Below are 15,977 nucleotides of genomic sequence, written 5' to 3' on the forward strand. Positions count from 1 at the left end.
TGGAACTGGAAGTGGTTTGTAGGCGCAAAAGTTGACATTGCCTTCATCACAACATTGACAGCCTTAGAAAGCAGCTCTTCTGTTAACCACAGAACAAACATAAAGCACATTATTGGTTATTAGTTATTCTCAAGAGTTATTACTGCCATAAATGCCACAGCTTAGCCTGCAGAAATGTGAGTGTCTTCCTTCCATCCCTTTTTACCCAGGTAAGAAATGAATATGATAGCCCAGCCTCTGTGACCATTCTGTTTTTTCTCCTCAGAGCAGACTGACAGTGCTGACAGCCCCCTGTGATAGCTGTGGCACTGGTCTTTTTTCTGTGCACTAGTCTGTACTCCATTGCTATATAAATAGATTTGCTATTATTATTTGTTTTGCAGGTGGGATGGTCTTTTGCATTATGGTTTCTCCACATATGTGTAGTTCTTCCATATTCACCCTGATGATAGGCTATGCTGTGGAAGACCCCAAAGTAACCAGATAGATGATGAAAGAAAATAACTTTTGTTCTCCCCTCGCACTGCTGTTTGCATTTTAAATAACAATTAACAGAATAAGTAAGGCATTATATGAATGCTCTAAGCACACATTATTGCTGTTAATATACTTTCTGGAAAAGATATCAACACATGGTTAAAGTATAGTTGCTAAGATTCCTTCTGAGCTCAAAGATCAGTAAGCTACGTTTGTGTCAGAAGGCTCTCTGATTTGTCTTAGTTTGTGAAACATCACTGTCCTTCAAGTCATGAGGGTAAATATCTTTCTGGCATTTTTGCGGTCCTATGCAAGGAAATGTGGCCAGCCTTTGAGAACAGGACTCAAAAAACCAGATCACAAATGTATAATAAATAGGTATCTGTGAATAATTAACTAGTGTAGTTATAGACTGTCAAGCCTTACAGTCGCAATTGTCATTTTACCCTGATTACTGAATTTTAAGTGTGGAGATAGATCTCTAACTCTTTCAAACAATTAAAAAATACTCAAAATACTTCAAAAATATACCAAACTGAGCAGTTTGTTCAGTGCAATCCCTGCATCAGCACTCCTCCACCTCCAGTAACAAAAGCTGCCCTCAGGTGCTGGCTATGACAGATTCAGACAGCGAAGAGCCCAGACTTGACAAAAGGTAAAACTTCAGTCAAAAAAAGAAAAAAATAGAAATATATTAACACAAGCAAGCCTGCTGTGGATGAACCAGTTCCTTACCTATCTTGTTTGTGCCTACAAGAAGCCTAGGATAACAACCATTAAATGAGTATGGTTATAGACGGGAACATATTTTCATTAGTCCTAGGAAATCAAATTCATGATCAACCTCAGGGTGTCAGAAATGCTTAATTAGCTTTTTCCTAGTTAAAATCCAGGGAAACCAGTGCAAACAAGTGTCAGCAAATATATTGGTCTGCTACAGAACTTTTCCAAAGGTGCAATGGGCAGTTAGGTATTCAGAAATATCTCAAATAAGGAAATACTTCCTGTATAGATATAAGCTGCTCTACAAAAACAACAAGTTTCTTCTCTAAGACTATTTGCTAGTGTTTTGTTTGTGGTTCTTTTTGCAGGTGTTGCTGCTTTGGATTCCAGCATTTCTGGGAAGATTGGTTTGCGGGCAATTATATATTATTTCTGCACTACTGTCATTGCTGTAATTCTAGGTACTCTCAGATACTGGTATTGTGCTACTGTAACTGTTAACCTCCTCAGCACTGCTTAATTACAAGTGTACAGCATTGTGACAATACTAATTTCTAAAAACAGCATGGGAAAGGGGGGCAAGGCAAGAATCATGTGAAACATCATGACATGCTTGTAGCATAGATAAGGTGGTCCTGCTATTCACAGTTGAGCTGTGTTCATTTCCACTATATAGCCGCAGGAACTGTGGCATAAATTTCAGCTCAAGCAAGATTAAGAGATTTCTGCTTAGGTAAACAGTGACCCTTTTTAAAGGCCAGCTTTTACTACAAAGTGAATTTCTTCAATAGCAAAATGACAGATTGTGGCTGGCTGTCAGACACAAGAATGTATAATCTGTCTCACCTGAAAAAGTGAAAGAAAATGTTGCTTTCCTTCTCAGATTATTCCCTTTCTAAAAGGTTTTTATCCCCTCTGTCACTGCCAGGCTCCACTCCCATCTTTCTGAAGCCCATACCCTCCTTATGCAGGAAGTTCATTCCGTGCAACCAGTCTTGAATTCTTCCATGTTTGCTTGAGCAGATGTCTTCAGGCCACTTTCCTAAATAGGAAAGAAAACTAACCCCTCCTCTGTCAATTCTTTTGTAGTTATGAAGCCTGTCTTTGCATTTTGTTTTCTGAATGAATACTGTTCCCAGATATCACCCACTAAAAAGAAACTGTTGTGTATTTATTTGAAGGACAAAATGTGCTCCGTGTATGGCCTACTTGTAAAGCAAAGCACTATTTAACAGAAGAAAAAAGATCAGATACAGACCTACATGGTCAGTTTCATTGCCAGAGGATTGCATCATTTAGAATAACACCTCATCTGTCTGAGAATTTTCTGTGGATGCATAGTGAGGCAGACTTGGTAAAAGTAACATACTGTATATAGACCTAACTTTGAAATTGGCCCTGCCCTGAGTGATGAGCTGAACCATTAACCTCCAAAGGACCCTACCATCTTAGGTTATTCTGTGATACTATGAGACTAGTTTCCTTATGAAAAGTTACATGAATTCAGTTTTGCTGTTATTTGCAGTTGTCATAAAAAAGCACTCTTCTTGGGGGACTGAAGCATGTGCCCCTTTCTCTCAATAGTGAGATTCAGTAGTCTGATATGTTTTAGGTTAGTCTTGGTTTTAGAAAAAATGCATGCACTTGGAAGTGCTTAGTTTTTCAAATAGTAGAAAGAATGTATAAAATGAAGCCCACTGAAATCAATAGAATATTTTTCACTGATTCAGCATTCACAAGGTAGTATTTAGTAAAAAAATTATTCTGTTTCTGAAGCTCTTCTCTTACACAACTTTATTGATTAGACTAACTTTAACAAAACATACTTTTATATAATGGGGTCACAGGGCAATACGATTTTATTCAGACCTGAAAATGAGTAATGAGAAAGATTGTATGAAGGAAAAGGTAAATAGCAATTCAAAATATCACTGTGCAAAATTTGCAGAATGCTTCAGCTGAAACAGCTGATGTAATTTACCCTTAGTGAGCAGTAGTGATTTAGCAGCATAGAAGGAAAAATAAAGCTAGAATGCCAAAGTCCAGTGGCAATGCTGCAAGTTGCTGCTGTTTTAGAAGAAGTCACTCATTTAAAGATGCTAGCTGTGGGCTTCTCTTTCTGAACAACCCTGTGGGTGCACCTGGGAACAGCATTTGGTAATAGGAGTTTAATCACAGAAGATACACTAAGGCTTGCCTTAGTCCGCACTGCACATTTTTCTCCTGCTTCTCCTTCTACAGGGATTGTGTTAGTTGTGATCTTTAAACCTGGAGCATCTCAAAGAGCAGAAGAGATAGAGAGAGTGGGCAGTACCCCTGAAGTCACTACTGTTGATACCTTGCTGGATCTGATCAGGTGAGAGGTATCATTTCCATACCCATGTAGCAGAGGCCCAAATAATAAATGCATATAAAGTTGTAATGTGTAATACGATATAAATGCTCTCCAGTGTTGCTTGGAGGATTAAAGGCAGAGCATACTTGTATTCTAGCAGATTAGATGAAAGAATGCTCATTTTAGAATGGATTCAAAGGAGTCTATTTTTTTAAAAAAAAAGCACTGTCCTCACACTATAGTTTTTGGTTAATAAGCCGGTCACCACAAAAATTCCCTCCCCCACAGAAATTGACAATTTGTGCTTTACCTAGTATGAAGAAAAAATCCAGAAAAGATTCAGTGGTGGGCTGGTTACTACCTCGCAGCTTTTATGTCATCCAGCATAGAAGACCACCTAGAATTGCCATGTTGTGTGTCCCCTCCTCCAGGAAGAATGCAGAGTAACAGATGCAATGTGTGGACGTTTCTTACGGTTTCACAGTCAACAAGTTTGCTGCATTACCAGTTTTGAAGGCAGCATTATTGTGAGTCTTTTTCCTTAGAAATTTCCCGGAAAAAAAAGATAGATAATTTAAGTTGTTAGAAAATCCCTAGTTCCTAGAAATGTTTGCAAAAGATTTGAGCACTGTGCCTCTATCAGCACCGGTAGGAACTGAATAAATTGTAGTGTGTTTAAGAAATTTTGCAAAACTGACTAAAAAAGAGCTGCATTTCCAGCAATGTCTAATAGATACCAAAAAATGTTTCTGTGGATTTTTTTCCTGCAGCCACAATTAGTGCCTGATCTGTATTGCTCTTGCCGTTTTTTTGTTTTTTGGGTTTTTTTTTTTATGATTTCTACTTAATTGGTTCTCTAAAAATCAGCTGCCAAATATCTAAAATCAACTTTCTCAGCATTTTTCCTTTCAGAAGCTCTGAAATGGCACTGACATTTGCAGATGCAGTCTCAACCTACAATTCTTCGACATTTGTAAAAAATACACACACACACACACACACACACACACACATGCACACACATATATATCCCTTGAAAGAGTTACTCATCATACTTAACAGCAAATGCCAATTGTCATCTGGGGCATCTCTGCCGCAGATCAAGGTAGACCTCTTTGGCATCTCCAAGCCTCAGCCTCACAGCCCCATGTTTGACATACCAATGCTATTCCCAACATCTGTCCCCTCATGCCTGTGCAGGACCAGAGTGGCAGCTCCTTAGAGAGCTCCTCTTCACAGTCACTTGCCCCAGGATTCAGCACATGAATCCACACATGTTCATAGAGCTGATGGTACAACTCCAAGCATGAAGAAGCCTGTGCAGAATAAAAAGCAATGGATGAACTATAATTTAGAATATTTGGTGGTTTTGGTTATAATTAATGGTTCCACTTACAGCAGAGATCTGAAATTCTATTGTAAAGAAATTATATTTAGTTTTCTACATATTTATATTCATCAGATTTAAGAGCCAAATCCAGATGATCTAGTAAAGATTAAGCTAAATCGCAAGTTTGTACAAACTATTCTTGCCTTCAAAGGAATTTAGCATAAAAGCTTGAAAAGTCAAGATTTTGTGAGAGATCTTTAGGGGAGATCCTAAGACTCCTGCTTCAGTATGTAAATTGTTATCTTCTGCACTGGACCAGGTATCTGCGTACTTCTACTTTCTGCAGTCTTCCTTTGCATCTTGAATTGCCCTTTGGAAAGTAGAAGGCAAGCAACTGGATTTCAGTGTTTCTCAGTAATTTCCTAACTTTTTAGTGCATGAAATGGTTCAATGCTGTGAATGGTTGACCCTGGAATAATACATGGGAATCTTCCATCTGCCAAGATTAATTTCTGAATTCAAAACTGCAGTATAGCTAACCAAAAATCTATTTTTTTAATCTAAGTCTATTTCAGCACAGTGTTAATAAGGACTATTCTTTTTCTTTCTACCTTATACATGGTAAATCCTATAAAAATGACTTTGGACTGTCTCTTGTATTCCGTGTGTACTTGATAGAGACGAAGATAGCAAGTTCAGGAGTTGGCCAAGGGAAATGTCAAATACTGAAAAATTAGCCTAAGAATTCCACAGCAGGAAAACAATCACCTTTTCATTGGAAGTCCTGAACCCTTGTCTCTGCTGTACTTCAGCTCTGACAGTGCTAAATACACTTCTTTCTGGTTAAGGCAACACACTCTAATCTGTCTTTCAACATCAGATTGTATCATTTTATTTAAATAAACAGCTTGTTCATAGTAAGCTATAATGTTGAAATGCCTCTGATTTCTCTGACAGGAATATGTTCCCTGAAAACCTTGTCCAGGCCTGTTTTCAACAGGTAAGATTGAACCTCCCAGTTTGTTACTGTAGTTTTCATTGCTAACTACAAATTCTTCTTAATTAATGTCTCCCAAAAAATATATCATATTTCCCATAGTAAAAGTCTGTAAGAGTTATTTATGAGATGTCCTGGAGGCTCTTGAGCTCCCATAGAAAGACTTTTCTTAGGAATTGTCTTTTTCTTTCTGTTTTAATTAATACTTTATTCTCAATTCATAAACCCTTGATCATCCTCTGCAAAAAGACACTGTTTAAAAGCTGGATGCAGAAACCTGGCAATGTATTAATACACAGGTTTTTCCCTTTAAGAGCAGGCAGAGCTATAAGAACCATGTCATGGGGATCTGTGGGCTGGTTCCTAAAAAACCTTAGTGTCTGATGAAATTTGTGTGACTCGGCACTCACCCTGATGTGTCTCACATCTCATGTCCATTGCTAGACCTACTGATTCATCTTGATGAAGAAGTAACCAGATGTTAGAATCTGTTTGAGACATCTCTTTTGAGAAAAAATTAGATTTGGAAGAGGAAAGAGGAAACGGCTGTCCATGTAGCAGTATTATTTCAGATTCAGTCACATTTATCCATAAATAAAACAATTTTTATGATGCACTCTGCTTCCCTTTTTCTCTTTTCCAGCAGCTGCCTACCAGTTATGCTGGTAGTTTGTATGGGAGATAGCTAACCTTACCCAGGACATAGTGTTAACTTTCTTCTGCATGCAGCGCTGAGGGTATTTTTTTTTACAGTTTACAAAACTTATTTATGCATTTTTTTTGCACATTAATTGCTTCAAGGCAAGTCTGCCTTGCTGAGGTACACAATCCTAACCTGAACTTCTCTAAAAGACTGAAGCTGGAAAAATCCCTCTTTTCAGATGCCAAATAATAACAATATTACTGTAATTATCTTTAAAGCAGGATGCTGCAGCATCTCCTGCAGGCAATGAGGCTGCTATAGCTTCTCTGCTAGTGCAGCAGGTATAAGCAGTCTGGCTGTATCAGATGTGCGTGCACTACAGACCTCTCCAAAAGCCGTTCCCTCCAACTGCTTGTTCCAGAAGAAAATGCCCTTGTCATTGTTGGGAGCTTCATCTCATCCCCCTGAGGACTGTGCCACATCTAAAGGGCACCCAAAAGCCTCAGGAGCACAATTTATTGTGTATTTTCTCTGTATCACTCGTTTCATCTAGTATCCTAAGTAGGAATCATGATCATTCACATTCAGTCCAGGTGGTTCATCTTTCCCTTATTTTTATTGGGCAACTCTGCCTTTGTCCACTCTTCAATTTCCTCATATTTCTAAATAACTCTTCTATTTTTTGAAAAACTATTTCAGTATAAAACCAAACGTGAAAAAGTGAATGTTACAAGTGGCACGGAAAAAAATAGCTCCACCTCTAGAGAAGAACTTGTGGCGATTGTCATGATGGCAGAGGTTTCAGAGGTGCGCCCTTTATTGTTTGTTGTATTCCTTTATAATATATAAAGGTAGAATTAGACTGAAATTTGATTTAGTTGATGTGTTAGTTAATGGTTCAGAAAAGAAAGGAAATGGCACATAGATAGATCTTATCAAGTGGATAAAACGTGCTAAGTAAATGCTGAAGGTGATTATGAGCATCTTCAGTTAGATTTTAAAAAATCAGAGGACTCCACTGTCAATTAAACAGTACAAAAATAATAGAAGATGTGGGAATATAATCCATTTATATACTCCATTGCAGGTATAAGCTGATGCACTGTGAAGTTACTGAGAAATTAAAGAAAACAGTTGTTGTGAGAAGCCTGAGTATATATTACCAGTTGCTTAAATCTAGGTTTATATTTTGAGGAGATGTTAAGTAGCAGTGAGGTAACCATGAGCATTGCAGAAAGAAGGGAACAGAAAGTCATACAAAAATATTTGAAATGGAAAGCAAAACAATGGAAAGCATGTTGTTAATTAGTAGTTTGATTGTTGCTCTGAAAAAAAAAAAAAACATAAAGAGACAAATAAAGAGGAGGTTTAACAGGCATATTTAGAGGCCTGGAAAGCTTACATGCATTGACTGCCTAGGATTACACTGGAGGAAAGAGTAAGAAGAAATTCAATAGCATTATGAACACAGAACTATGAACAATACAAATTTCATCTCATAATAATGAGAGCATGAGAATATAAGCTAAATGAAAGGGTATCAGTTAAATCCCAAAGCAGGATGCAGTAGAGAATCACACCCTAAATGAATAATTTTCCTTTATATATTCATACTACATGAATACAGAGAACTGTGCAAATGTTTAGTAGGATTTTTATGTGATACACTTCAGATTCTGCTGTTCATTATGCAATTTCACTGATTTCAGCTGAATGATAGATTTTTAACTGGGGGCAAAATTGGATATCACTGTCCTAATTCTCACACAGTGGACAATTTTTCTTAAGTCTGACCACAAACCTTCGTGCTGCACAGAAATGTCAGCTGAGTTTCATTCCCCATAGTAGGGAATAGTTCTTCTGTATATTGAAGGTATGACTGAGGATGCCTAGATCTGCCATTCTCTGTGTCAGAAGTCTTTTGAAATACAACATAAACTAAGTGTGCTGTATCCTGTGCTAGGATTTGGTCAGGTTCTTCCATAATTTAAAATACAGTGGTTGTAAAGGCAATTTAACTACCTTTATATGCCCACTCAGCATTGTCAGAATAAGAATAGACTGCCTAGGGAGAAGATCTTCATATATTTTCATAGAGAAATCTAAATGTTTTTTTATTTTATTTTAGGACTCTTTAAAGTAAATTCATTGTTTTCAGGTAGCAACTTTTTTTTTCTTTTCAATCCAATCTACAGAACAAAACCCAAGAATACAAAGTTGTGGGCATGTATTCCGATGGCATCAATGTGCTGGGCTTGATCATCTTTTGTCTTGTTTTTGGAGTTGTTATTGGGAAAATGGGAGAGAAAGGACAAGTGCTGGTGGATTTTTTCAATGCATTGAATGAAGCTACTATGAGAATAGTTCAGATAATCATGTGGTAAGTCCAAGGACATACTGGCATTTTGTAACACCTTTTTAAGTAGAATTTGTCATTGAAACTGTAGGACTGTAAACTCTAGGCTCCTTTACATTTTCTTTTGTATAGCGCTTTACAGCAAGCTACTTTGAAAGAAAAGGTGGTAAGCAGTTTCCTCTGTACAGAATTTGATCCTTTTGAGGAAACTGGAATAAGGTTCCAACTTATATTAAAGAAGCAGTCCCATTTGGACACAGGAAACTTAAGTTATTCAGACATTCTTATTAGGGATTTACATCAAACTGTTATATTTGTATGTGGTTTGAGGACTGTAGAAGCGTTACCACCAACATTTCCTTCTCAGTCTTGAACACAGTTCCATGAAATAACTTCTAACAAATAGCCATTAAATTCACACATTAGCTGTCCTTGGAGCTGAGTTGCTTTAGAAATATAAAAATATAAGCCACAGCACAGCCCAAAATCTAAAAGGGTATCCAAGATACAACTTAGTATTTATCTGTGCTAATATATTTTGTGAGATGGCTCTGCTTATTTCTGAGACAGAAAAAACAATTTAGGAACATAGAAATTCATCTGGCAGTGCTTGGCTGGACCTCACAACTATTCACAAAGCTTCTTTCTGTGTAGTAGAGGTTGTGCAGATCACGTTATAGGATGAGGTTTATAAACATAGCCAATCTTTTCCAGAGTTTGATCTGTCAAGTAGGGTGCATTGTTGCTTTGATAATCTACTCATATCCACATGCTTCACACTAGTAGTAACTTACTGTATTACTTTTGTGGATTTTCTCTCCATCCTGCCCTACCCAGAGGTCCTGTAAAGCAGTATACCTGTCTGGGGCTAGCTACAGGGTTTTCCTGCCTTTAGAGAGATTTAAAATAGTCTCTGCAACATGGCCTGTGACAACAGTCCTGTCCTCACCTGAGCTACAGGCCTGTGGAACAGGCTGCCTCACACTGCAGTAAATCACCAGTAATGGCACCGCAGCGTGGTCCCCTGCCACGAGTGCAGGATCCCCCTGCAAGCTGACTGTCCCTAGTCTTGCACCTGCGCAGAAAGCTGTGGCTCCCACCTCCCCTTGTGTTTCTCGTGAGGATGCCATGGGCAGTGCAGGGCCTTAGTTCAGCTTTCACCAAGTGCAGGGCTCAGCAGGAGTAGGGAGCCTTGCTATGCACGTCGGCAAAGTACTACTCATCGGCTGAGAACTGGTAGCTTGTCCTTGTGCCAGCCTGCCCCACAGTGCCAAAGGGAATGCAGCAGAGATGCTGCTAGTGTAAGTCACGATTTTTGCCTTGAAATTGTCTGCTCTAGGATGCAACAAATGCTATTCATTCCTGCTGGATATAGCCTTGTCTTATTTACTGTGTGTTTTTTTCCTCCATCAAGCAACAGTTAGTGTGCTATCCCAGGATATCAAAATTTCTTTTATCCTGTGCAGGTGATCTACCTATAGCTCCCAGTGCTGCAGGGCAGCTCCTGTAAGCACAGGAAACCTTTCTGCTCTGTTTGTGATTGCAGAGTGAAAAAATTTAGATCTCAGCCCCTACAAATAGTTCTACTTCTAAGTAAGGCTGTAGACATACATTTGCTGAATTGGGAAAAAGCATGTATGTGTTCTGCCAAATTCTCTGTGCTCTGTGAATCAAAGTCATGCAGTACTTGTAAAACTATGCACAAGGATAAATTTATTCTGATTTTCTAATCTCTTTTCATCACCCCTGTTGTAATCTTGCTGCAGGTAAGTAAATTCAGTTATGTAATAGAATATCAAACAAATTCTTCCACCTCTTTTAAAACTTTCACTCTGCAAGAAGTTATATATTGATGAGCATGTAACATTTCTGAGAATGCAAAACTAATTGTTTTAGTTTTGTTTTCCAGGTATATGCCAGTTGGTATCTTGTTCTTAATTGCTGGGAAGATAATAGAAGTTGACGACTGGGAGATCTTTCGTAAACTGGGTCTTTATATGGCTACAGTATTAAGTGGGTATGTCATTTCCTAAAGACAAAATTAAATATAAGTCATTTTTGGAGCTCAGTTATTTACAATTTAGTTATCCACAACAGCCAACCTCTTCCAATTCAGAGACTAGAACTGCTGTCAGTGAACATTATATGAATGCATTTTTTGTTTTAGAAAGTCAATGTTTTTTAAAAAGTCTGTTCTTGTACAGGTGGATCTCCAAAAGCAGAATTTTCTTTCTGCATAGCATAACCAAGCACCAAACCAGGTTTATATCCTGTCTCTAGGTCTGTGACAGTGTAGAACAGTCTGAAGAGGTGGGGAGGGTCCATACTATTACACCTGCAGAAACTCTTTCACAGATGTGGGCCTTATGGATAAGAAGGGGCAACTTAACTTCTCCGGGCAATATAGCTTGTAATACTAGATCGTTATATAGCTGTTGATAAGAATCCTATAAACAACCCTTTGGAAAGATATATAGATATTACAGTCCCAATAAGTTAAATGCATTTACATTTCTATTTCCAATTTAGTGAAGCATAGCTTCTAGGCTGTCCTGGTTCATTGCCTTAGCATCCACTCCTGTAATTCTTTCAGCATACTTAGGATTTATTCATGTTTTGCCTACAGGCTAAGTCCAAAGTTTTTCAAGAGCTTCTTCACTCACCACCAACACTTAATACATATGCATGCTATTTTTCAAAATTAATTCACAGGCTTTTTGATAATCAAGCAAAGAGAAGGAAACCACAGTGGTTTAAATGCAAACTTCCCTATAAATAGTTAAGAAGGATCTGGATTCTTTTCCTGAATCTTTGCTGTTTACTTTTTTGGTATCTATTTCAAAGTTGTTGCTTTGTTTTATGCCTAAGCCAATATGTTTGGAGTAGCTGTTCAAAAATCATTTGAGAAGTGATGAATTTCTAAGTAGAAGTTACAGCTTCAGAAATAGCCCTAAATCATGATTCTTTCAAAATACTGCAAGTAGAAGTTATGCTTGTCTAATATAGAGTGCTTTTTTGTGTAAGTTTCCATTTTAGTCTTGGAAAAGAAATCTAACTTTTAAAGGATGCAAAAATTGATGCTTAACAATAGTCAAAAGACTAAAACTTTACATATAAATTGTAAATGAGAATATCTATCTTATTTGTGGTCACATAACTTACAGAATGATATTATGTAACTTCTGCAGGTTTTGTATGTTACAACACCAAGAAGGAATACTTTAGATAGATTATTGTTGCATTTTGACTTCAGCTTTAGACTAGACAAGTTTTATGATAGTTTACCTAGTAATGGGTACTATTTGTCCTTTGATGGAAAATGTACACCCGGTCACTTCTCCAGAGTATTTACATTGCAAAGTGAAGTCCCACCACATATACTCTTCCATTTAGCTGGTAACCATGTGCTTGACAGGTACAATGATTTCTAAGTAGGTGCCACCATAAAATTAGTTACAAGAGTAGTAATTCGTTAAGAGTGCCCAGCTTTATATCCTGGGAGTGAGGCAGCCTGTTCAGCAAATCTTTATTACATATGCAACAGTTTTCCCTGAAGGCTGCTTAGGAAGAGGTCTGCAGCCTTTCCATCTCTTACAAGAGGGCCTACAGAGTACAACACTCGATGTACCGTGGAGAACACTTTTTCTACAAGGTTGCTGCACAGGGAAGACATACTGTACCCAGCTCACAGAAGTGAAGACAGCAATGCCTACACAAGACTGCAGAGGAAAGGTGCCTGTTCTTTATTCCCAGCTTGCAGGATGGCCTTTCTTCCACCGCTTGTTGTACAAGTGAAGACACTGCCTTTCTCTGTGTTGAGTTTCTGCACTCACCTGTTCCCACCACTTCTCTTGCTCTGCTTTATCGTTATTGCTTGACCACTTCTGCTGCGGTGTTTCTTTTTATTGGCATCTTCTGCCACTGTCTCTCTGTCTCCCACCTTTGAGCATGGTCTTGAGAAGTACAGGTTATCTTACACATTTTTCTGGTATTCTCTGTCAAAAAAGATATCTGAGAGCATAGGGGTTGGGGTGCCTCATCCTCCCTTTCATTTCTCTGCCTTCCCTCTCCAGCTCCTCTCCTATCTTACCTTCTTAACTTCATTATTCACAACCTTTTGCATCTGCAACCCATCCAGCTCTCACTCCAATGTCCATAAAATGTCTCAGCTCTTATGTCTCTTTAGATCACCAGGAGGAAACAGTTGTCCCCCCCACCATGCCTTTCCCCTACTTGGCCACTAAATATCTTAAGCCTCTTGTTTTCACTGATAACAAAGCTAGGACAGAGGCATGCTAGCAGTCAGAAAGGAGAGAAATCAAGTAGGAGACCTAGAACAAATGCCAGAGGAATCACAGCTTGAGAAAAAGGGAAGCTGCAGTAAGCGTTTGCTCTCTTATCTTCTCCTTTGCCTCTTTTGAAAGCAGCAAGGAAACTGAGTCTCTGGATGCCATAAAAACTACCAGACTGGGGTTTCTGAACGACGATGTCTTTCCTATCTTAGGGAGAATGCTGTAAGAATTTCTGTTTTCAGTTGCAGATTAGAATTATTGCTACAAAAATTTCTGCTGTTTGCTGGGAGTTGTATTTCATGCATGCAAATCATAGAATCATAGAATCAGTAAGGTTGGAAGGGACCTCTGGAGATCATCTAGTCCAACCTCCCTGATCAGCAGGGTCACCTAGAGCATTTTTTAAAGGTCTCAGGGTTTGTCTTTGGCTCACAATGCCCTGAACATGGGAAAGAAGTCATACAGTGGATACTGTTGTGTACTGTTGGGGATAAAAGCTTGCTATGCAATTGCAGGCAGCTGAACTTGATGGTCTATATATCTCCTTTTCCATTTTTTGCTGAGGGACCATTCATATAATGCAAGGACTACAGGAGGAATATTTTTAAGAGTGAAATGAGTATGGAAAAGTGAACTACAAAAAAGATAGGAATTGGAAAGGGTCAAACATACATTGGAGCAGCACGTGCCTGCCCAATGTGGGAAAGGACTTAGAGGGTTTGGAAACAGGCCTGTGAGAATCATAGAATCAGTGAGGTTGGAAGGGACCTCTGGAGATCAGCTAGTCCAACCTTCCTGCTCAGCAGGGTCACCTAGAGCATGTTAGACAGGGTTGCATCCAGGCAGACCTTTAAGCTCTCCACAGAAGGCAACTCCACAACCTCTCTGGGCAACCTGTGCCAGTGCTCCGTCACTCTCAAAGGGAAGAAATTCCCCCTCACGGTCAGCCAGAACTTCCTGTGGTTCAATTTCTGCCCATTGCCTCTTGTCCTGTCACATGGGGCTACTGAAAAGAGTTTGTCCCCATCCCCTTGACACCCTCCCTTCAGGTACTTGTACACATTGATCAGATCCCCCCTCAGGCTTCTCTTCCCCAGGCTGAAGAGGCCCAGCTCTCGCAGCCGTTCCTCATAGGGCAGGTGCTCCAGCCCTCTGATCATCTTTGTAGCCCTACGCTGGACTCTCTCCAGTAGCTCCATGTCTCTCTTGTACTGGGGAGCCCACAACTGGACACAGGACTCGAGATGAGGCCTCACCAGGGCTGACGAGAGGGGCAGGATCACCTCCCTCGACCTGCTGGCAACACTCTTCCTAATGCAGCCCAGGAAATGAATATTACTTCCCATTCATTTTTTGAAAAATAGTTTTCATGAAACAGATACACACAGATACATTTATTTTGTTTAATGTTTTGCTGACATTAATGAAGTGCAGAACTAAGATCTTCAAAATAACTTTATTTGAAAGTCCTTAAGCTTCTAAATCATGTTGACATACCGGAAAATTTTAGTTTATACATTTTCTTAAGACACAGAACAGTATACATGATATTTTTAATAGTTTTCTTGTATTTGTTCTGGAGAATTCAGTTTGCTCCCACACACCACAGAAATATTACGTTTATTTTTAGATTTCTTTTACAAAATCTTACTGATAGATGGTGTGAGTTGATGAAAATGTTATTGCACATTGCTTTTTAAAAAGACTGTTTTTCCAAGGAAATAAGTACCTAGATTTTGTAGTGTCTTTTTTTTTGTTCTGTTGTAAATTTCTGTACTGTAGGTGACTACTGCTGTCTTTTAGTTGCCTGGGTTTGGCAAAACAAACAGTACTATGATTTATCAATATCTTTATCAGCTGCTTTGAAATCATAAAGCACTATTACAACACAGTAACATTCCCAAGAACATCTTGTGAGGACAGAATAAAAATTCCAAGGTTGTGCTTGCCACAGTTCTGGGCTTTGTGTTTCCAGGCTATGACAGTTTATTTTCACAAGAAGCTGATGTTGCTATAATTGCCTGTGACCTTGGAACACAGGACATATTTCACAGACCTTTCATACACATTTTATTTCAAACACTCTCACAGCAGGTTATATGCCTCTAATCTTAATACCCACAAAGCACTACAGTTTATGCATTCAGGGTCATTATGTTCAAAATTAAAGCACAAGTTCAAGTATGAATTTGTCCCTGAGACACACCCAAAATGCTAGTAAATATATTACAGCAGGTAAAGCTGAGAGGACAATTTGATCTTTTGCATTTTTACACACAATTCAAATAAAATGTGATATTTTAAAAGACAGTATTTCAGCACCTTATAACATGAAAGATGGTAAGACTACATATATCTCATTTGTACAGTCTGAAATACCTCCATTGTTTTAAATATACAGAAGCAATGTAAAAGAACTGCATTTGAATTATAGACCTAAGCTTATGTTTTGCACAACATAAAAGTATTGGGGGAGTTGTATGATTTTAATTGAAGCATGTGTAGAAAGATGTGGAATTTATCTGTCCCTAACTAGAGTCAATATTTACCTTTAATTCCTAAATTTTATGATAAAGGCAGATAAACTTAGAAAAATGATTTGGCTAGTTTCTCTGATCTGTTTCTAGTCTGAATTGTAAGGATTTGACAGGAGAGTAGGTGTTGCAACATATTTCAGACTGGCCTCTGCATATTGCTTATTTTTTTACTTCTCTCATCTTCATAAGTTTATTACTGTTTATTACCAGTATATTAATTAATCACATTTCTTCTTCTACTTTGGAAGCAGAGGCAAGTTCCTCTCTTCTGACAGAATAAATAGAAG

The 15,977-nt window shown here is 38.4% G+C and overlaps 1 protein-coding gene across 2 annotated transcripts in view; it reads left to right on the plus strand.

Moving 5' to 3' along the window:
• Nucleotides 1–15,977, plus strand: part of SLC1A1 (solute carrier family 1 member 1) — a 63,951-nt gene that overhangs the window by 29,926 nt on the left and 18,048 nt on the right. For both annotated transcript variants that reach the window (XM_062599640.1, XM_062599639.1), the window contains exons 3-8: nt 1,569–1,661; nt 3,442–3,556; nt 5,823–5,865; nt 7,205–7,312; nt 8,701–8,885; nt 10,771–10,878. In XM_062599640.1, coding sequence (XP_062455624.1) covers nt 1,569–1,661; nt 3,442–3,556; nt 5,823–5,865; nt 7,205–7,312; nt 8,701–8,885; nt 10,771–10,878 — 652 coding nt within the window. The remainder of the gene's footprint in view (nt 1–1,568; nt 1,662–3,441; nt 3,557–5,822; nt 5,866–7,204; nt 7,313–8,700; nt 8,886–10,770; nt 10,879–15,977) is intronic.

Source organism: Rhea pennata, chromosome Z (genome assembly GCF_028389875.1).
Source record: "Rhea pennata isolate bPtePen1 chromosome Z, bPtePen1.pri, whole genome shotgun sequence".
In the NCBI taxonomy this organism is placed as follows: domain Eukaryota; kingdom Metazoa; phylum Chordata; class Aves; order Rheiformes; family Rheidae; genus Rhea; species Rhea pennata.